At 54.8% G+C, this 22363-nt stretch overlaps 2 protein-coding genes across 2 annotated transcripts; both read left to right on the top strand.

Moving 5' to 3' along the window:
* The first annotated feature begins 13353 nt into the window (after positions 1-13353).
* Positions 13354-14379, top strand: LOC136021894 (C-C motif chemokine 4-like). The gene is made up of 3 exons (XM_065694570.1): positions 13354-13458; positions 13596-13710; positions 13855-14379. Exons 1-3 carry the CDS (start codon positions 13386-13388, stop codon positions 13958-13960), a joined length of 294 nt encoding a protein of 97 aa, XP_065550642.1. The 5' UTR covers positions 13354-13385; the 3' UTR covers positions 13961-14379.
* Positions 14380-15160: 781 nt separating this feature from the next.
* On the top strand, positions 15161-16395 carry LOC136022008 (C-C motif chemokine 26-like). The gene is made up of 3 exons (XM_065694812.1): positions 15161-15292; positions 15714-15831; positions 16190-16395. The coding sequence occupies exons 1-3, from the start codon at positions 15220-15222 to the stop codon at positions 16281-16283; spliced, it is 285 nt and encodes a 94-aa protein (XP_065550884.1). The 5' UTR covers positions 15161-15219; the 3' UTR covers positions 16284-16395.
* Positions 16396-22363: the final 5968 nt, after the last annotated feature.

The raw sequence follows: 22363 nt of genomic DNA, 5'->3' as shown, positions 1-22363 counted from the left end.
AATTCATCTGGGTCAGCCCCAGCACTGCCTAATGGCCATCCCAGTAATGGCCAAGGTGTCCCGGGGTTACAGATTCCCATCTGGAGCAGGGCCCACTGAAACCCTTTCCTTCCTGCCATTAGTAGCTCCCAGCTGGGATTTGGGCTGCTCCCATCCCTCCAGGGTGGAAGAATCCCCTGGAAGACCATTTAGGACCATGAATTTTTCAGGAGCTCATTTAGCAGCAAACATTTTCCCATCTGGTTTTGTGCCAAGTGGATTAACCCCTTCCACAGCCCCGGGTGGGGGTGGAGGAGGCAGAGCCTGAGTGGGAATGGGCTGCTGTGATTTGGGGGGGGGTACAGGGGGAAGGCAGAGGTAGGAGCTCTTGGGCTCAGCTCCTTGCTTTGCTCTCTGGGACCTACAGCAACGTGTTGCCTGCATCAGCATGGGCTCAAGCTGGCAGGGAGCAGGCAGCAGCAATTTGGTCTCATCTGAAATATGCCCAAAACCATCATCAAAATCATTCATTTTGCACCTGGGCATTCACAGGGTGCAAAAACCTACCAGAAAACCCGTGCAAAGGGCTTTGCCTGCATCCCCCATCACCTGCGCTGAGCCTTTGGGACCGCATGCAGTCCCGTATCCAACAGAAAGGATCTGCAGGCCAGGGCTGGGAGGCATCAGGGAAAACAGCATTTGCGCCATATGCATTGCTGAAGCCTGAATAATTATAGAGCTGGGGTCAAAAGAGCTTCCTTCAACGCCATTTCTCTGCTCAATATGCAGCAGCCATTCAAAATAGAATAAAGCCCCTAGAAAGTCCACACATGGAAGGGAAGGATGGGGCATGGCCAGGGAAGAGGGAACGTTTTCCAGCAGGATAGTTGCTGGGCTGTCTCTGGAGCTGGCAGGGAAAGGGTCACAATTCTGTGGCAAAAGCCAGTGTCTGAGGCTTCTAGCAATCATTTCTATCAGCTCAGCACTATTTTGAACAAAACACTCCTGACCTTGATGGTATCTGGCCAAAGATGATTCAGTATTTGGCTACAGGTGGTCACATCTCAATTAAGGCCCTTGATGTCTTCAGAGACTTGTCTAATGCATCTTTTACATTGACCTTGCTAATGGGGCTGGATGGGGGGGGGGGTGTTTTTTATGACATCTACAGCCCTTTTTGAGCCTTCTTGAGGTGTCCGATAGATGATCACATCCCACCACAGTGGGGTGTGGAGGGTGAGCAACCAGCTGCTTGCTCCCATAGGAAAGCATTTCCCCATCCTCAACGAGGGCAGATGCTCAAGTCCCCCTGTACAGGGAGCATGGATGCATGAGAGGCTGAACCCTATTTGCAGGCTTCTCTCTGCCTTTCCTCTGGCATCCCCCAGGGTTTTGGTGATGCCATTTTGCCACCATAGCATCCTTTTAACACAGATCTCAGCCATCAGGAGAGCTGTGCTCGTCCTTATAAAAGTGCCCATGAGGGGAACCCCAGGCTGGCCCATGGGATGGCACAACACTGCTGCTGCCCAGGTTTCCTCTCTATCATCAGACATCATTCTGGCACACACAGAACTCTCTCAAACCAGGCAGTGAGAAAAATAGGAGTATGCAAGGGCAAATGGAGGCAGCGGGTTTCTGCTTGTCTGCACAAACAGCATCGCTCCCATCTCCCTGTACCGGTGACATTAAAAGGAGTTGAAAAAACCCTCATTTTCTTCACCCAGAATAGAAAAAATGAAAAAGACATTTGCACCCTTGAAAGATCTGTGTTCCCCCTCCAGAAACCAGTGCGGGCTCCATGGAAGTGCTCAATGCCAGCCCTCCCAGTGGCTTGATTCCCATCAAAAAAAAGCCAGGCCAGTGGGTATGTGAGCCCCTGCTCAGTCCTGCTCCGCCCATTAGTGATCTTAATTAGTTCTTGTACTACCTGCTCTTAGTTATAAGCCTCTGAGACCCATAAGCAGCAGCAAGGGCTGCAGCTGAGCAGAGGGACCCCAATACCAGTTTCTCTGCACTGCAGAGCTGTGATTTGAGCACTGGGTCCCTGTGGATGCGCTGGTCCTGGATGAACCCAGAAGAAAACCCTTCCTAATCCCAAAAGCAGAGCTCAGTGGGAGTGGAAAGGACCCAACCACCCCTCAGCCCCCATCCTCCTTACGGGCTATAGGACCCCCAGACCAGGACCAGCCCAGCAAGCAGCCCCCAAGGCCCTGCATCTCTAGTAGTAATTAGTGGTGGCCCCTGATCAATTCTGGCCCTGGGCCCGAGGCTCACCTCTCCATTGTGGCAAGCTCTACTTCCTTCAGGACCACAGGGCTCGCTGTCTCCCCATCTGCCTCCCCAGAGCTCTCTGGAAAACACACCGGCGCCAGCGTTATCAGCCCAGCCGCGAGCCAGATCTGCTGGAGCGTTAGTGCCATCCCAGGAGCCTGCTCTCTATTTTTAATCCCACTAAAAAGCAGGCAATTTGTCACTTAAGTCTCCATCCCAGACTCCCACTTACCCGGGCAGGAGGTGAACAACAGATCCGGCAGCATCTCCTGCATGAGCAGCCCTAAAACCTGGCTATCAGGAGGATGCTTTCCTCTTCAGGGTGGTCCCAGTCCATGGGGCTGGGCTAGGACCCTGTTCTAGTCCTCATCTCTTATTCCCTATTCCTCATTCCTTATTCCTTATTCCTCATCCCTTATTCCTTATCCTTTATTTCTTATCCCTTATTCCTCATCTCTTATTCCTTACTCTTTATTCCTTATCCCTTATTCCTCACTCTTTATTCCTTATCCCTTATTCCTTATTTCTAAGTTCTCGCTCTTCATTCCTTATTGATTTTCTCATTCCTTCTCATTTCCATCAGGCCATAATTTGGGGAGGGGGGACAAGCAGTAGTTTCCAACCATCCCAAAGCAGATTTTTCCTCTCCCTTTTCTAACACTGGTGAAAACTTGGGCAAGAAACCCCATTTCCCATCACTCTGCTGCTGGCCCATCTCAGGGGTGTAGTGTGGCCTCCTCTAAAGCTCCTGGAACAACCTCCAAAGCACATCGGGTTTCCTTGGCAAACCCAATCTGATCACGGTGCAGCCTGTCCAGGCGGGCGATGGCAGATAAGGGCTCGGTGCTGCAGAGAAGGGGAAGCTCTCCAGAAGGAATATTAAACCTCACGACAGATGGATTGCAGGTTTATCAGCGGCTTTTGATGGTAATAGATTTTTGTAATAACCCAGCTTTATTACTGGAAACAATGTGAGGATGCAGAGTGGCTTTAAGGCTTTGCTAAAATCATTTTCCAGCCACTGAAACTCCCTTCGCCCATCACTAGTGCTTCATCTGAGGATGCTGAAAGGGCTGGGCAGAAGATGGGGAGGTGAAGAAATCCCAGCCCAGTAAAACCACTGCTTCAGTGGAGTGGGATGCACTGGTGAAGGAATGTGTCCCCAAGCAGCGGGTACACATTTGGGTGGCACAGGGACAGGATGGGTGCATCCCACCGGGGCAACTTTTGGACCCTGCCCTCACAAGGCACTGCGAGTGTCAGGGAATACACTCTGGCAAATAACTGAATGCCCATTCCTCTTGTCCACATCCCAGGTTACGTGCTTGATAGGAGATACTTGCTCCTCTTTTAGTCAGTAAACTGCAGCCTCCAGCCATCCCCAAGGGATGCTCCATCCCGCAGCACCCTCAGACCCTCCTCAATCCTTGTGATGGAGGGGGAAGAGGCTGCTCAAGGGCAGCACTGCAGAGTGGGGCAACAGCCAAAATCCTGGAAACTGGGGATGGAGTGAGAAAAAGGGGCAGAAAAACAGGCAAGAGCCAAGCAGCAAGTGTGGGGCATCAGTGTCCCCCAGGAACATGCGGCTCCATGACTGCAACCAGCTTCTGGCTCTGGGTTTGGGCAAAGAGACGAAAGAAAATCCCCCTCTGGGACCATGAGGTTGGATGATTTTAATCACCCACATAGGGTTGTTTTTCTGGGTTTTTGGCTAAAGCCACCAGAGCTTGACCTTGAACCAGTGTCTTGTTTCCAACCCAAAACTGCAGGTTTTCAGCAAAACAGAAATAGCAGCCGGATGAGTGCTGCTCTTCTCCAGTACTGGAGCAAAGGCAGCTTTACTGGTACCCAAAATACTCTGAATCGCCTCTATGGCCCCAGACTTGGGGGGAGATTCGCATGTGCCACATCTGGCTGGAGACACCCAGGAGCAGTGGAAGCAGAGCACCCATACCCATTCCATCACTACTGATGTCCCACATCCATCCCTTTAATGCTGACACCCTATTTGGAGCCTAATCATGGTGGGGAATGAGGAATCAAGGACCCCCTTTGGTGTGTCCCAAGTGGCTCCAAGTGGTCCAAGCCTGGCTCCAATACAGCGGCATCACATAAGTGCTATTGAATTTTTTCCCCACCGTTTCTGGGAATTGCCGGTTAAGGCTCTTAGATAGTGCACACACAGCTCCTAATCTTATTCACTTGCCATTTACCCTGGGAGCAGAGCATGAAGCAGCAGCTCTTCCGGGGTGCGCAGATACGGGGTATCACATTGTTTGTGAGAGGGAATAATTCATATTAATACGAGGTGTTAGAAAATGGGTCTTTGCACCCCAAAATAACTCAAAGGAAAGGGAAAAGCAGAAGCCAAGCTGTGCTGTGCACAAGGATTAATCTGCTCCCTGGCTTATAAACATCATTCCACAGATACCCACCTAAGCACCAAAATACCTGCCTGGTACGTGGGAGATGCTGTGTCTCCTGGAGAGAACACTGGGGGTGAAATATTCCCTGTTCCCTAGGATTTCTGGGCCCAAAGACAGATCTGGTGACACCAGAAGCATTCCCACACTTGACTGAACTTCTTCAAGTTGCTCGTGAAAGTAAATAAGAAGGGAGGAAAGCTCAGATTTGGGTTTTGCATCAGCAGAGAGAGATGCTCTGCCTTGCAATCACTTCTTCTCTTTGAAGTGGCCTTCAGGGATGCTGGAAATACCCTGAAATCCAAGCAGCCCTCACCAAAAGGTTTCCTTTCAGCCCCTAAAAAGTTATCATTTAATTAAATCCAAACGAAAATGCTTTGATTAGAGCTCAAGACAGAAGATTCTCTTTCTTTTAAAACCTTCCTATTAACAAAAAAACCCCAAAGGCCGTGGGGGTGTGGGAGCTCCTGCTGGGTTTCAGGCAGAACAGTGATGAAGCAGCATTGGTGGTGGATTGATGTGGTACCCAGCCGGGCATCATCCTCAAGGGGCAGATGGAGGAGAGGTTTGTAAGTGAAATCCTTTCTGCCACATTCTACCTTTTGCTAACTTTCCATTCTTTTTTGGCTGGAAAGCTTCAAACACAGACCCAGGTCCTGTCATTCCCATCCATCTCCTCCCGGTGGGGTTGGCAACCCTCTGTGGGCTGAGCTCTGCTCACACTGATGGCAAACCAGGGGTGTAGATCCCAGCAGTAATAGCAGGAAAGGTGCTGACACCCACTTTACAACTTCTCCTGACCCCAGCTCCTGGTTTTTCCTTATTGATACGATTTTCCTCCTGGCTCATTTCAAGCCTGAGTTCCCCAGACGCTCCCTGACATCTGCTGATATCCCTGAAACTGGAGCCCGAAGCAGCTGGGAGGCTTTGCAACCACAAATGATGCTATTTTCAGGCCATGATGGGATCAGGAGGGGTTTTCCCACCCTGAGCTCAATGCCTCACAGTGGGGTGCTCGCATCAACCTAAGGGATCCGGGGCATCATTTGGGTGAGTTTCCCACTTCCATTTTGTACAGGGACAGCACAGCCCCATCACAGGCTTAGGCCTGGCAGGAACCCCTCCAATCTATGTACCAAATGAATCTAGGATTGTGTTTGCAGGCAGGAGAGAAGCTCCTGAAACAGGGTGTGTGGGTGAAACCTAACTTACCCCAGACTGTAGGGCTGGCCTGTCCTGGATGAGACCAGTGGTCCCATGCCTCATCATTCAGAGATGCAGTCGATGAGGGGAAGAGGAGCCACCGGCACCCAGCACATCCCACAGGCCTGCCACCTTCTCCACATGCCTTCTCATCCTGCTAATTTCAATCATGGAAAACTCCACCTGGTTAAAATAGAAAGTCAGCAATATTATTTTTCCTTTTTCCCCCCCCTTTTTTTTTTCTCCCTGTGTGCATATTGAGTGTGCAGTGGATGTAAATTGCGTTATCTGGATGGCTTGCTGGCTTAGCACAGCCTGCGTTTCACCGTACTAATGACTTTTTACACTCCAGGTAAAATCAGAACAAGACAAGAAGGTTTTAGAAAGCTCGTTCTGACAAATTCCTCACTGTAATTACTGGAGCAGAAAGAACTCATCAGCAGTACATGCCATTGCTCCGGGCACTGAAAGTCTCGAGTGGTGAATGGCCCAGATATGGAAACTGCAGCCACCGCCGCATCGCTGTGCGGCACAGGGCCCGGCAGGTCTCCACGCCGAGGCAGCGAGTGGAGCTCATCCCGGCTTTCCCTGCTGACAGGCCCCTCCATGGACCAGGAGCAATTTTATACATGAGTGATCCGGCATAATCCCCGTCCTCCTGGGGCCAGGGAATGCTGTGCGGTGTGCAGGAGTGTCAGGTCCCATGCTGGCTTTCTTGGTGATTAAAGACACTGAGATGGGCTTTGAGACTATGGTTTTATTCTCTGGGTACCACTCACTGCTTCAGGGGATGGAGAGTGGGGACCCCCCATGCCTGTTCCCACTGCTTGCCCAGGCTCCAGCTCTGCTGCAGAGGGGAGGAAAGGCATGGAGGGCTTTTGCTGCAAATACATCACAAACAAGAGGGGGGAATAGATAAATTCCCTTTCTGGCTGGTGGGAAAGTGTCTGGCAAAGCAGTTTGCTGGCTGCAGGCTGCCAGCAGCCACCAGCAGGCATGAAATGCCCTCCCTGTTTCACGGCATCCCTGGCTCAGGAGGTGCTGGAGGACCAGGTTGGCCACAAAACCTTGGCTGGGAGGGTAAAGCCAGTAGGATGTCCCTGGCTGCAAGAGGACAGGGCAGCACAGCTCACCGGCCTGCTGGCACGGGCTTTTGGGATGGAGAGAGGAGATGAAGCATTGCAGGGCATCCCTGGCATCATCCCAACCCCAGCATTGCATCCTCACCTCCAACACCTGGTCCAGACCCAGTGCCCACATCCAGACACCAGTTCCAGCACCCACGGGGTGCTTCGCTTGCACAAGCAATAGTTTGCCTAAGGAAGGGGTCGGGAGGCGTTCTGGGGGCTGCGAACAGGCTGCAAATGTGCCTCTCCCGCATCCCCCAGGTCCTGCCAGCGCCTGGCCCAGCAGGCGAGGAAAACCCATCACGGCTTGGCTTTTACCGCCCTCTCCAGTCCCCCTCCAGCTAAAGCAGCTCCCAGAGGGGGAAAGAACCTCAAAGCACGGGAGAGCGGGGCCCAAAGCCCAGGGCTGAGCTGTGCTGGGACCCCCAGCTCTGTCTCCAGCCCCAGGGATGGCCAAGACGAGCCCTCCCCATCCCTGACCCTCTCCCAGCGCCCATCCCCATGCTGGGGACCGCGGTGGCAAAGGATGAGCCTTGCACATAGGATGGGAGACGTGTGGTCAGGCTGGAGGCTGCGGATGTCCCCCAGCACAGGGGCATGGGGACATGGTCTAGGAGGGGACTACAGTGGCACACGAGTGCCCATTCCCTCCCCTCCTGCCACCCCTGGCCATTGCTGTCACCTAAAAGTCATTGGGGATTAATAGTGGATTAGACTCTCAGGCACATGTGGCTTTAAGCACTGAGAGTGAAGCATTAACAACACAGAGCCCCACACATTAGAGCAGCGGGGGGCAGGTCGGGGGGCAGGTAGGGGGCAGGCAGGCAGCTTTCTGCCCCACTGCCTGCAGCCAAGAGGGTTTCACAAGCACCAGGGCAGGAGGGCAATTTCCGGCCCAGAGGAGGATGAGCATGGACCAAAAGCTGGATGGATCCAGGGCTCCATTTGCTGCCCTTGGTGGCCAGTTCATCAGAACGGGGGGGTGGGGGGTGCCGTAGTGCTGATGAGCAAAGATGCTCTTTTTGGAGCATCCTGAATCTCCAGAAAGGTTTTCCTGGAGATTCTCTTGGATCGCTGGTTTGGAGATGTAGCACCCAGGCCAAGCACAAGTTATCCCACCCCTCTCCAACCAAGCTCCAAACAGGGGGATAGGGAAGCAGAGCCTTTCCTTTCAGGAGACTCCTTCCCTTCCTTCAGTGTCCCTGCACCCCAATCTTGGTACTGAGCCCTGCTGCAGGCAGTGCTGTGCCTCCCACGAGCCCCCATGTACCTACAGAGCAGCGCTGGAGCCCATGTGGAGGATGGATCCCTTTGCTCTTCATCTCTCTCTATCTGCTAATTAAATATTGATGGCACTTAAATATTCATAGAACATTTTGGCTCTGGGTTTTTATCTGTCTTCAGGCATACACGAGGTCTTTGATGTGTTATTTTTCTGGTCACCCCAGGTCCCCGAAGCCTCCAGACGAGTCAACACTCTCTTGACATTCCGCCCCTTCCCTCTTCCATGTGTGGCTGATAAGAGTTTCAGTTCTTTCATGCCCAGCTTCTTTTCCCGCTGTATCCCCTCTCCTATTCTGTTTTCCCCCAGCATGGAGCATCTTGTCTCCCCTCGAGGGATGCTGGCACCAGGAGAGCTGCTCTTCATTCCCCACACACCACAGGGACGGAGAGGATGGCCAGCGGCAGTGATGGTGGTGCTATAGGATGTGGGGAATGGATCTGATCCCCCTCCATCTTCCTCTTCCGTCTGGATTTCTCCCCAGATGGCTCCCATAGGGCTGGGAGTGTCTGAGAGCATTGTGGAGTCTCCAAAGGAGAAGGACCTGAGGCCATAGGGCTGGCTGAGCCCTGCTGCTCTCGGTGCACCTCCATCGAGCAGGAGAAGCCCCGGTGGGTCCCTGACGGCGGTGTGGGCACATCCGGACCCCGAGAGCACCGGAGCAGCACCCCGTGCTGGGGACCCCGAGGTGATGGAGCAGGAGCACCCACGCACTGGGATGGCACTGGCTGCCGTTCCTTGTGCAGCACTGACATCTTGTGTCAACCGGAGGAAAAACATCACCAAGGCCCGGAGGGATGCAGGAACCCCTCCAGCGATGCTGTGCTCCAGGCCAGCACCGCAAACCCTGCTCTGCCCTCCCATGCCCAGCCCGGCAGAGCCAGCGCATCCATCCAGCAGGAACATGGGCTGGAGCCTCACCCAGATCATGGTCAGGCCGCTGGTGGAACCCAGCCCCACACAGCCAATGCTCATCTCCATCACCGGCGTCACATCCAGTGCTCCCCACTTTCAGTTTCCCTCAGCTCCCCCAGCTCAGGGATGCACAAGGGAAATACCCCAGGCTGGTCCCAAGGGAAATGAGTTCATCTTTCACTGAGCGCCTTTTCCTCCCCGGGCCGGTGGTTTCACAACGTATGTGTGAAAATACCAGCCACCAACACCACAGACGCAGATTGAAGCTGCTGATAGCTGCAGCCCACGGAGCTGGGGCATGACTGGAACTGGGGTGCTGCAGCAGAGCCCTCACGTCCTGGTGATGCTGATTCCATTGCCCATCACCACCTCCCCACAACCCACCAGCACTGCCCAGCCTTCAGCCTTGTGCCTGCAGAAAACCCAGAGCTCAGCAGGTCCCTAATGTGATTTCTTATTGGGTTTGCCTCCAGCTCCTGGGTGCAGATGATTTTACGAGCATTTACTTGCTCTTTTAGGGTTTCTTCTCTTTTTTTCCACCATTAAATGCCACTTCTTGCCTTTCAGGCTGTTGGGAAATGGTGAGGCGTGTGCAGCCTGCAGATAAGGAGGCAGATGGTGCTTTGGGTTTATTTCAGTTTTACACTTTGGGTTTCAAAGGCCAAGGTTGGGAGCAGGGGAAGAGATCACTCAAACCGAGCAGCGCGGCCCTGACCGCAATCGCAAGCAGAGGAGTTTGGTGTGAAATCAGCTTTCCAGCCAGGGCTGCTCCTGGTGTGGAGGCAGCAGCCAGGATACTGGGGCCAAAGGCCACAGGAAATGAGTCAGGCAGCACACAAGGGATGCTGAGGAAGGAGGAAAGTTCAGCCTGGGACACTCGAGTGATGATGGAACATGATGATGGAATGCCGGGAGATGAGCCTCGTGGCCAGCACAGCGTGGGTACCACAAAGCTCCTTCCCCCCATGATGTGGACAGGAACCATTGTTCCAAATGAAAGCTTTTAGCACTTGGGATCAGCCCTGCCATGGATGCTCTGAGCCTCATCAATGTTTACAAATATGTAAAGGGTGGGTGTCAGGATGATGGAGCTAGGTTTTTTTCAGTGATACCCAGTGATAGGACAAGGGGCAATGGGTGTAAACTGGAGCATAGGAAGTTCCATGTTAACATCAGGAAGAACTTCTTTACTGTAAGAGTGACAGAGCACTGGAACAGGTTGCCCAGGGGGGTTGTGGAGTCTCCTACACTGGAGATATTCAAGGCCCGCCTGGACAAGTTCCTGTGTGATGTACTGTAGGTTACCCTGCTCTTGCAGGGGGGTTGGACTAGATGATCTTTTGAGGTCCCTTCCAACCCTTGCGATTCTGTGATCTACATCAGAGCCACACGATCCCACTTGGTTCACTGGGTTCCTGCAGCCATTGAACATCGCTGCTTTTCCTCCTGCCCCTGTGAGGCAGGAGAGATTCTTCCAGCAACGCCTGCCCCCAAGTGATTGATGTGTCTGAAATCGGGACTTGGCCATGATTTTCCTGGTGAACCCTATCCTGCACAAGGATGCAGCATCCCATCCACCTTATTTCTATAGCTTGCATCTTCTGACAGCAGGAGACGGGCCCATCCCTGCAGCCACAGGGCAGCCAGGTACCAGGTGATGGCTCAGCACAACCCACTCCCATCCCAGCCAGCAGTTCTGGGGGTGAGATGCAGATTCCCAGCCTTGGGCACACAAACAAAACCCCAAACCCCTCTGCTGCTTTTTGGGGAAGGTGACGGCACCTGGGCAGGATCCAGGTTCCATATGGGTAGGAGGTGGTGGCAGGGGACGACACTGAGCCACCTCTTCCTGGGGACAGATGAGGGCAGACCAATCACCCATCACACACAAACTGTCTCTGCAAGCAGCTGGGGCCAGGCAAGGACCTTACAGAAGGAAAGAGCACACATAGGGTGTGTATTTAGTGGTTATCTCACCATCAGCCCCAGCGAGGTAATGGAAAGGCTGATCTGACAGAGACAAAAGCCAAACAAATCCTGCCTAGAAAGCAGACCTGACCTGGAAAAGCTGCTTTGATCGTGTTCATGGCTCTGGCTGCCCCAGCTGCAACAGCCGTCCTGTCCCGAGGATGCTGCACTTAGGTCTTCACACCCACCCCCGGAGTTATTGGTCAGCTGAAGTGCCCCAGCATCAATAACACATCTGCAAACCCATCTGGAAGTGCAGCTCTCACCCAAAGGCAAGCGGCATTCCCATGGGAGCTGTGCCACCAAGCATGTACCCCGGAGTTTCCAGCAGCTCCCTCTGGCAGCCCCAGCAACGCCCTGTGAGATGGGGCTGGTTGTGAGCATGGAGAGTGGTGAATCACTGAGAGACTCCTGGAGGAGGTGGTGGTTATCCCAGGAGCTGCTTTTGCTTTCTTTTCAGGAAGGCAGAGGAGCTGTGTGGAGCAGCAGCCATGTGGGGTGCCCATGAGAGGCTGGGGCCACAGCATCCACCAGCGCCAGTGGGGTCAGGGGCCCACTCAGGGCTGAAAATCCCCTGTGCTCCAAAATCCCCTGTCCACAGGGTTCACTTGCCCCATGGGACAGATGCTGGTGCCTGGGGTCAGGTCAGAGGGATGTTGCAGGTGCTTGGAAAGTCATCCCTGGACTTCCCCAGCACGATGCATCCCAGCATTTTGCCTGGGAATCTTTAACAGGGGCCTTTCCCAGTCCAACAGAACCTTTTTGCTTGAGCTTCTGTTTCATTTTCTTATTGCAGGGAATATTTTCTGCCTTTAAAGGGACACATTTATCCCAGCTAGGCCAGGACCTCCTCTGTGCAAGGGGATGAGAAAGGGGGTAAGAGGAAAGGATGGATCCAGGAAGAGAAAGACGAGCCAGGCAGCTGCACCGGACCAGGACCAGAGTCATCCACATTCCTGCACTTCCTACGGTCTCTCCAAGGAGAGATTAAATGGGATTTGGGATGATGACGTGACTGTGCTCTGCCCCACCAGCCAAACATGGAAACACAACCTCGTCTGCACCCACAAGCCCTGGGGAGTCACTCAGCCCCACTTGCTCTATCCCACTGTTATCCCACATGCGTGCCCAGACAGAAAGAGAGGCTGATTTCTGGGAAGTGGCTTTGGAGAACAACACATGGAAGCACACACATGACCCCACCATTCCCACCTTTCCCTGCTTGGACCAGCACCCCATGCCCTCCCCAGCCAAGTCTCTACAATAGGGGTGCACTGCAGACCAGGGTACCTAGAAAGCCACTGGGGTGCCAGCAGCATCCCCATCCTCATGCAGCGCAGCCGGGCTGGTGGGGATGCACATCTGCATCTTCCCATTGCCTCTCACTGCTTCCCACCACTCACCAGCTGCCAGCAGCTGGGATGCGCTTGGGATTTGCCAGGGCTTGGGAGGGGGGAGAGGGGGCTTTTTGGACAGCTGCAGCCAGGCCAAATCCACTGAGGAACCCCAGACTGGCCCCTGCCTTTCCCAGCTCAGCGTGGCCAAGAACACGAGCTGCTGCTTCGGCGCCGTGGGGAGAGAAGCGGAACCACCTGCACGGCCTCTCCCAGCCCTGACAAACAGCCCCAAACCCAGCACAGAGCTGTGTACGTGCCTGCTGCAAACAGGCAGGAGCTGGTTTCTGTGGGGTTTTTTTTGGGGGATATTTAGGTGTTTGTCCCAGGGCTGGGGTGCAAAGCAATAGGATGTGAACCTTTGTGGTGCAGGGGGAGGACATGGATCATTTGGGGGGGGAGGGGGGGGGCTGCTGGGGACCCTGCAGGTTGCTGAATCTGGCCTGGCCCCATCAAAAAGGAGATCTCTGTACTCTCTGCCCACCCTGGGGCTCCTACCATGGGACATTCAGCCTGGCAGGGGAATGAGGATGCGGAGCCAAACCTTGGGAGCAGCCTGGCCACCAGCCTGAACACTGCTCAGGGAAAATCCCACTTAGGGGCCCAAAGCATGGTCTGGGAGCAGATTTCCCCCTTCTCGGGGCCGTGCCGGGAGGGGATGAGCATTGCTCACCCTCTGTGCTTTGGGACGTGGCAGGGGACCAGGTCCTCCCCCTGCACACGTAACTGCTGGCCCTGGGGGAAGCCAGCCCTGCTGCTGCTCCATAAAGGCAGCCCCTTGGCCCTGACCCCAGCTCACAGCAGCCTCCCGCAGCCCAGCATGGCGAAGGCAGCCACGGGGCTCTGCGCCCTCCTCCTGCTCGCTGTGCTGTGCTGCCAGAGCCCGGCACAGAGTGAGCGCTCTGGGGACATGGGTTTGCTTTGTGCATGGGGGACAGGGGGGTCCCCCTAAGGAGCTGCTGTGGGGATGGGAGGGATGAGATGGAGAGGGGGGTGTCTGAGTTAAGCTGAGCTTGTGCTGTGTCCCCAGGAGCCCCAGCTGTGCCGGCCAAGTGCTGCTTCAACTTCCAGATGAGAAGGATCAAGAGGGACAACATCGTTGCTTGCTACCCCACCAGCCCCGAGTGCCCGCACAAGGCTGTGATGTGAGTACCCTAAACCCAGCCCAGGGGGTGAAGCCTCTAGACCCAGTGCCTTGCTTTGGGGGGTTCAATCCTGAGCCCCTCAGAGACTCAGTGCTGGGGTCCCTGTACCAGCACCTTGCTAACCATATCTTCTCTCTGCCCCAGCTTCAGGGTGAGGAGCGGGAAGGAGATCTGCACCCAGGCAAGCAGGGCCTGGGTAAAGAAGTACCAGCAGAGCTTCCCGGTCAGCTCCTTCTCCATTCCCAGCTAGCGGGGAGGTCGGAGGCAGCACAAGGAGTCCCTTCCATGGGGGACAGGACACTACAAAGGTTATCCCTTAGCAGAGGTGGCTGCAGGGACCCCATGTTTGGGTATAGCAGCTCATCAGGGACATCCTTCCCATCACATTCTGAAAACCATCACCACCTTCCCACAGGCAAAGGGCAGCATCCCACTGGGATGGGGTGCGCTGAGCCCGTGGGGTGGTGGGGTCCAGCCCTGCTGTCAGCCCTATGCTTTCAGCCTTGCTTTACATGTAGGCAGCTGCCTGTACCTCTCGCAGGCAGCAGTGGTGTGTCAAGGCTGTGCTCACTGGCCTGGCAGCAGCAAGGGAGTTAAGGGGAAGCAGCTCCATGGTTCTATGTTGTACAACACACAGAAGGGAATTAAATGTCATCTCATGCATGCAAACATCTGGCTGTGCAAGTGTCTTGGGAGTGGGCAGATCCTGCTGCTGGGTTTCCTACCTGGTGTTAAGCCATATATGTAAGTGCTGGAGTCAGTAAGGAGCTGGGAAGAGCTGAAGTGAGGGAAATAGGGGGGTGCATGGAGCCCAATCAAATCCATGTGGGCTCTGGGGAAGCCACCAGTGAGAGGCACAAGAGACAGGCACAGCCCATGCTCTTTGTCAGACACCTTAATGAGATCTACCCAGTTAATCTACCAGGGATGCCTGCTTGGTCCCCAGTGACAGTTCCTGGGATGCCACAAGGTGATGTGATGGGCACTGACATGGTGATGCGTGCCATGATGGGCACAGCCACCACGATGGGCAGCCAGCGATGGGTCTCAGGGCAAGCTGGGCTGAAGCCCAGCCATTGCCAAGCCATTCACCCAGTGCAGAATTACAACAGAGGCATTGCAGCTGAGCTGACAAGGGCTGGGTTTGAAACATGAACTCACCCGGGGCTTTGGCAGGCGCGAGCATCATCCTGTGTGGTTTAACCAACCCCAAAATAGACTGCCAGCCCCAGCGCATCACCCACTACTGCTGCTGCTCATCACGCTTTGCAGCAGCCCTCAGGTACCGCAGGGATGGAGGCGCTGGGACAAGGAATTTCCATTCACTGGTTGCCCTTTATCAGTGTCTCAGGGCGGTTCTTTCCCGGGGAGAGTCCAGAGCTGTCATGGAAAGCCAGGCCGAGGGGTATATCATGTCGAAGCGCAGGCAGCAGAGGCAGGTAGCTCTTGGTGGACCTGAGTCAGCAAGAGCTGCCAGCTTATAGGAGCTGACCGAGCCCTGAGTTGAACATGAAGGTCTCCTCCTTGGCCCTGCTCACCCTGCTGCTGGCAGCTCTCTGGACTGGAAGCCAGGGTATATCCTGTAAGTACGGATATTGAACCATTCCCCATGGCTGCCCCAGCATCATTCCTGACTCCTCCACTGACGTGGGTCTGGGACCTGGGGAGGTGGATGAGAGCTTTCAACTCCTGCTTCTGCCATGGGTCTGGGGGCCTGAGAGGCATCACCAGTGACCCAAGCACACTGGTGTCCTGGTCTTGTTCCAAATGAGCAAAACCAGGATAGGGGATGGCTTCAGACATGGCACCAAGGCTGGGGAAATCAGTAATAAGCCCTCCATGGGCAGGGAAGCAGTTGGTTCGTACCCTGGAGCAAAGCAGCACTGCCAGGGATGTGAGAGGGGACCCCTTGTAGTAGAAGGGAGCAAAAGAGTCCCAAGGGGACCCCCCCCCATCCCTTGTGGCAGGGGTGGGAATGCACCAACCCCTTTGGCTCCTGTCAGTCCGCAGCCCCTATAGCGCTTGCTGCTACAAGGACATGTTCATCCATCAGAAAATCCCTGCCCTCCTCATCAAGAGCTACCAGGAGACACCTTCCCACTGCTCCCACAGGGCTGTGCGGTGAGTACCCCAACCCAGCCTTCCTCCTTGGCTCCCCGCTCCTCACCCTCACTCACCCACCTTCACTATGGGTTGTTTTGCCTTTGAGGATGCTCCAGCACAAGCCACCCCAAAGGTTGCAGTGGTGGGGGGACTGCTCTGCCTCTTCCCGTGCACTTCCCTTCTCACCGCTCTATCCCAAATAGCCCCAAAATTCCCCGTTTCAGCTGTCAGCAAGAAGAGCAGGAAGGAAGCCAAGGCTCCAGACTGCTTAATGTCAGACCTTTGGGGGGATGTGGGGAAAGGATGCTGCAGGGAACCCCAGGGCACGGCTGGACCCTGCATTCCCCCACCTAACGCAGGCCCTCTCTCCCCGCAGCGTGGAGCTGCGGAATGGGAAGAGGTTCTGCGTGGACCAGCACTGGTTCCAGCAGCACCAGCGGCAGAAGCAGTCAGCCCGCACCTCCGCGTGAAGCTGCCCTCCCCATAAGCTCTATTTATTTGCATCCCATGGTTATCTCTATGTTCTTGTTACATTATGGAGCTGGCTCTGTTCCCTTCCCTGCTCGCACCCTCTCCACACTACTGTACATTGCTGAATAGGTTTAATAAAACATCTCCTGCACATCTGCTGCTGCAGTGAGAGTGGATAAATCCTGCGGGATAAACGGGTCACATCAGCGTTGGTTATCACCAAGGGGAGCCAGGAACAGTCCAGGAGCCCTGGAAGGGCAGAGAAACCCAAAGGGCCACGGCTGATCCCCTCCAAGATGAAGCAGCCCGTGCCCAGGCGAGGTCCACCGAGGCTCAGTGCTGATGCTGCACTTGGGTTGCAACAGCCCCATACACCAGGGAAAAGAGGCTGGTGGAAACGACTTGGGGTGGTGGTCAAAAGGCAGCTAAAGCTGAGCCAGGTCTGTGCCCAGGTGGCCAGGAAGGCCAGTGGCATCCTGGCTTGTATGAGCAAGAGTGCGGCAGCAGGGCCAGGGAAGCGATCATCCCCCTGTGCTGCTGGGTCCTGTGCCGGTGGGTCTAGCGCCGGGGCTGCCTGCAGGGCAGGCACTGTGAGGGGCAGGGGGGTCATGATGAGCCCAGCCAGCCTGTGCCACGCTCCCTGCCTCCATCCATCCCTGGATCACAGCCCTGCGCCTGTCCCCGCGTGCCAGATGCCCCGTGCGGAACCCTCGTGCGGTGCCGCGTCACAAACACCCTGCACGGCAAGGGTGCCCCGCCAGCAGCCCCAGAGCAGGAGGGTCTTTGAGCAGAGCCACGTCCCCAGGCGCAGGCATCTCCTTGGCTGCAGCCTCTCGCTACGATGAAGCGCAAATCACGGCGCCGCACGGCCCAGTGTCCGGCAGCGCTGCCGGAGGAGGACGAGCCCTCCTGTGAGCCTCCCCCGTGCAAGAGGCAGCGGGATGAGCCCGGTGAGGAGCGTGAGTGCACAGCACCCCGCTGGCACCCTGCCAGAGGGGACTGTGGATGCAAGCAGCATAGGAAGGCGGTCGGGTGTCTCCCCGTTCCCGCTCCCAGCATTACACTGGGACCTTGTCACAGGGCAGGCGGTGACGCTGCTGTCCCCCTGCAGTGTGCGGGTTCTGCCAGCGCGCAGATTGCAACCCCGAGGTGCTGGGGCAGCTTTGCCGTCAGGATGGGCTCTGCGTCCATGAGAACTGCCTGGTGAGTGCCTGGTCCTGGCACCCCCTGCTCCCCGGCCCCGCACCGCCGGCAGCCCCTGGCACGTCCCCTCTTCTCCCCTCTTGCAGTACCACGCCAGCAGGCTGAACCAGAGAGGGGCTGATGAAGAGGGCTTCTATGGCTTCCTCTTCCCTGACATCCAAGAGGAGCTGAAGAGGGTGGCACGGAAGGTGAGGCCTGAGGGCATGACGGTCCCCATTGCCTATGCCCAGCACTGCACAGGCCAGCACTCCCGCAGGGACGCTCTGGCAGCTGGCTGCAAGCAACCGCACAGACACCCCTGTCATCCCCAGAGGTGCTGCATCTGCCACCAGCCGGGCGCCTCGGTCACCTGCAGAGCCCGGCGCTGTCCCCGCACCTTCCACTACCCCTGCGGCAGCGAGCGGGGCTGCGTCTCCCAGTTCTTTGGGGAGTTCAAGTGAGTGTCCCCGCCCCGGGGTACCAGAGCCAGGGCCGCGATGGAGGAGAGCTGGCGCTGAAGCATCACCTCCGTCCGCAGGTCCTTCTGCTGGAAGCACCGGCCGGTGCAGCGGGTGCGGGCGGTGCAGCAGGACCAGACCCTGTGCCTCATCTGCCAGGAGGCGGTGGCGGAGCGGCCGTGCTTTGACACCCTGGTCTGTCCCACCTGCACCAGCGCCTGGTTCCACCGCCGCTGTATTCAGGTAGGCGGCAGCCCCCGCGGTCCCCGACATCATCACCCCTGCGCTCACCCCGGCACCAAGCTGCGGGGGGTGAACGGGACCCCAGCACCGCTGGTGCTGACGCTGTGTCTGCCCCAGGGCCAGGCGCTGCGCTCTGCCCTGCACCACTTCCGCTGCCCGCTCTGCCAGGACACGGTCACCTTCCGAGAAGAGATGTTCCGCCTGGGCATCAAAATCCCGGACAGGTGGGTGCCCTCCCGCTGCCTCCTTCCCCTCCGGGATGCTCCAGCCGATCCCCTGCTGCCTCCCCACATCCCCAGGGCTGAGCCCTCCTCTGCTCCCACAGGGATGCTGCCTGGGAGGAGGACGGAGCCTTTGCCGACCATTATCGGCGGCACAGCTCCTGTGACAGCAGCCGGTGCCTGTGCCCCCTGGGACGGGAAGCGGCAGAGGAGAACGGGTGAGTGCGGGTGGTCCCCGAGGTCACCCCCTTTGGCTGGGGATGGAGGTACCAGGCTGGCACCCCCCATCCATCTCAGGGGCCTTTGGTGGCAATGTGTCCCATTGCCCCCCCAGGCCCTGGCGACTGCTGCTCTGCCAGTCCTGTGGCTCCCGCGGGACCCACCAGCGCTGCTCCAACCTGGGAGGAGAGGTGCATTCCTGGGAATGCTGTGACTGCAGCGGCACGGGCACTGGTGAGGGCTGCAGCTGGGGGTGGGACACAAGGTCCCAAGAGCCATGTGGCCACCACTGCTACTTGGGACGCGGGGACAGGCTCGGGGCCGTGATCCAGGGCTGGAGGGAGGGAGCGTGGCACGGGCTGGCTGTGCTCATCATCCCCCTGCCCCTCGCAGCGCCCGCCTTGCAGCCAGCCCAGGCGCTGGACCCAGCGGCACAGGGACCCTCGCACAGTGGCCCAGCTCCGGACACCTCCCCTGAGGACGAAGAGGCCGGCATCCCTGCAGGACACCCCGACACCAACCTGCCCTCGCAGGCCCTGCCCTAGGCATGGGCAGGTTCCCTCTAATAAAACTTGGACCCTCACCGACGCGGCTTTGCTGCTTGTGCCTGAGCGCTGCGCGGCAAGAGGCGCTGCCGCGGCCCCAGCCTCCTCCTGGCATCACAGGGGATGCCGGGCTGCTTCCCAAAGAGGAGCTGGCGCTGGGCACCCGCTTGAGAACCTGGTGGCACCCGATGGGTGGCACCGGAGCTGAACCCAGGCTGGGGAGGGGGAGGCACCGTGGGGGATGCTGTGCGGCTGAGGCTGCTCTGTTCCAGAGAGAGCAGTGACCCCAGGATGCGTGGAGAGCAATGGGGTCCCCGTGGGTCTTGTCTCTCGCATCGGGGCTCCAGCAGGGACTTCAGAGACACACAAAGGGGTTGACAATGCAAACACTCTACTCAGGCATCGAAGCACCAGATTGTTCATTAACAAGCAAGTTGATACGGTTTAAATTATTTTCAGTTTAAAGCAGGGATTTTATATAATTTATTTTGGGTTTTTTCCCCCCCTTTTTAGCAGAAAATAGTTTGTTTAAATAAGTTAAATAGAATAAGCTTTCCCATTGAAGAAGGCTGCCATCCAAGTGCTCTCCTGCGTACCTGGGTCTGGGGAAGCACCAGGGGCATCAGGGGTGGCAGTGGGGAAGGATCAGTTCTTCAGGCTCTGGAAGTGCTGCACCTGTGCCTGCACCCAGCCCGCCCGGGGGTCTGTGCACAGCTCCTTCTTGGTGACCATGCTGCCAGGACAAGTCCCACGTTAGAGTGCTCGGCCGGGGCAGCGGGCTGCCTGCAATAGGTCCCCAGCCGTGTCCCCATCCCTCTGCCCCAGCCATCGCCCCCTTAGCCCCCAGTGGTACTCACATCACTCCCGGCTGGCTGCAGCCAAAGAGTCCTTTAAATCCAAGACGGCAAAGCATTTCTGATTAGTGTTCAATTTAGTCAATAAGGTGTACGGATTAGCTATTACTGGATGAATATCCTCTACAAATTTGTTGATTACTCTGAGATCTTGAACCAATCTGCAACTTTATTTCTTTACTGGCGAGATAGGAGTATTATATTCCAATTCACACTCAATTAATAATGTAGATTTCAAAATTTATCAACGATTTTTACTTCCCTTTCCCTGCAATTTTAGGGGGATGTTGTTTTATTCTAATTGGGCAGGCCCCCCCTTTTTATTTCTACTTGAACAGGCAAAGCATTTTTCGCCTTCCCTGGAACTTCAGACGCCCATACTCCCAGATACACCTGCTTGAGGATTTCTTCTATTTCAGGAAGCTCCTCCTGTTTGCTTCTCTGTTGAATTAAAGAGAAACTCAAAACTAAAACTAATTGATCGTTTTTAACTCTTCATTCCGTTTTGCCTTCTTTCAGTGTTGCTTCTCACCCTAATACAGAGTTGGGAGAATTTAGCATGCATAAAAATTCATGCATTCCTCTTTGTTTTCCGAATTTGTACTTTACGGGTTTCAGAAAGAATAGAAAGAATGCCTCTTTTTGCCTTTTTTTGGGGTCTTTTAATTTTTTTTTTTTTTTTCTTGGTGGCCAGTAGCTCCCATGTCTGTAACAAATTCTTTTCCCTCTGATTTAACACCGAATAAGTTGCTCCTGCATCCACTAAAATTCCACTTTATTTCCTCTAGTCCCTAGGTTTAATTTAACCAGTGGATCTGCTGGGGTAGATTCCCCAGGTCCCCGTCAGTCTAGTTCCAATTCAGCCACAGGAGCCACCCCATGGCACTCCCCCCAGGGCAGTCCCACTTCCAACGTCCAAACTCCCCACAGCACACACGGATCCGGTCCCATAGGAGAAGAACCCACTCCCCCACCTCCGCCCGACATCCCTCCACCTCTGCCTCCCCAGCACTCATCCCACGCTCAAACACAGGAGCTGCCCGAGCTCCCTTGCTTTCCTTCTTGCTTTGCTTAACATCTTTCCCCAGTATCCCAATCTGAACATCTCTCCAGCTTAGCTTTCAGTTTTTCCCTCTCCTTTTCCAAAGCCAAAATTAAGGGATCTGACGGAGGTATATTCATCTCGCATTCCGTCTGTCACTTGGGGTGGTTTCTTAGAGTGAAAAACATATCTGCGTACAGCCTTTATTCAAAATGTCCCAGGAAAGCCAGATTGTGGACCACACGAATGTACCCTTCTCAATCTAACTACCATGACTATTGGAAAATGGAAAAATAAGAAAATTAAGGAATTTGGAATTAAAATATGGGCTACAGGAAAGGGTCCAGGAGCTAAAGTCCAAATTCAAATTACGGAAAGTGTTAAGGAATCAAAACAACATCATTTATTATTCAACTCATTTTGTCATGAAATGGAAACAGGAGTCCAATACGAAATTCCCACTGTTGCTAACAATCTCTTTGTAAAATATAGCTAAAGCATTGAATGTAAGCAACTGCTATGTTTGTGGGGGAGCTAACCAGGGAGAGAGATGGCCCTGGGAAGCGATGGAGAGTAACATAAGCGATCCTGTGATCTGGAGAAATCAAGAAGGAAATAACAGAAGGCAGCAATGGATCTTACAAACAAATGTAATTGGAAAAGGTGTTGGCAAAATTCAGAAAGTGACGGCAAACCAGTAGGAAATTTGCTTTGTGAAGGAGGTTATCTATGGAAGAGAACAAAGAAAGGCTGGGAAAAATGGGGAGATCCTATAGAAATGAATCACCAATTCCGTAACTGGACTAATGGAACTAATATACCAAACGGTTGGCCCACTCCAGACGGACATTATTGGATCTGTGGTAAAGCAGCCTTTGCATTTTTACCTAAAACTTGGACAGGATCACGTGTATTAGGAACAATGAGACCGAGTTTCTTTTTTACCAGCTATGAGCCAAGGAGAACGTTTGGGAGTCCAGTTATACACAGAAACAGATGAACTAAGAAGGAAACGATCTAAAAGGGAACTACAAATTGGTAACTGGAAGGACAATGAGTGGCCACCCAAACAAATAATCTCTTAGTATGATCCGGCAACTTGGGTGGAAGATGGGTCCTGGGGATACCGGACCCCTATATATATGCTGAATAGGATCATAAGATTACAAGCTGTAGTAGAAATAGTAGGAAATAAAACGAAAGATGCATTAGGATTAATTGAGAAACAAAATACCAAAATGAGAACTACAATATATCAGAATAGCCTAGCCTTAGATTACTGGTTAGCTCAAGAAGGAGGGGTTTGTGGAAAACT

Source organism: Lathamus discolor, chromosome 14, assembly GCF_037157495.1.
Source record: "Lathamus discolor isolate bLatDis1 chromosome 14, bLatDis1.hap1, whole genome shotgun sequence".
Lineage (NCBI taxonomy): Eukaryota > Metazoa > Chordata > Aves > Psittaciformes > Psittacidae > Lathamus > Lathamus discolor.
The sequence above is the reverse complement of the archived record's forward strand: the minus strand, read 5'-3'. Positions and strand labels throughout refer to the sequence as shown.

Coding starts and splice junctions, on each gene's coding strand:
- LOC136021894 (XM_065694570.1), top strand. CDS start 13,386: ATGGCGAAGGCAGCCACGGGGCTCTGCGCCCTCCTCCTGCTCGCTGTG. Junction 13,459..13,595: donor CTGCCAGAGCCCGGCACAGA/GTGAGCGCTCTG, acceptor CTGTGTCCCCAG/GAGCCCCAGCTGTGCCGGCC. Junction 13,711..13,854: donor TGCCCGCACAAGGCTGTGAT/GTGAGTACCCTA, acceptor TCTCTGCCCCAG/CTTCAGGGTGAGGAGCGGGA.
- LOC136022008 (XM_065694812.1), top strand. CDS start 15,220: ATGAAGGTCTCCTCCTTGGCCCTGCTCACCCTGCTGCTGGCAGCTCTC. Junction 15,293..15,713: donor TGGAAGCCAGGGTATATCCT/GTAAGTACGGAT, acceptor GGCTCCTGTCAG/TCCGCAGCCCCTATAGCGCT. Junction 15,832..16,189: donor TGCTCCCACAGGGCTGTGCG/GTGAGTACCCCA, acceptor CTCTCCCCGCAG/CGTGGAGCTGCGGAATGGGA.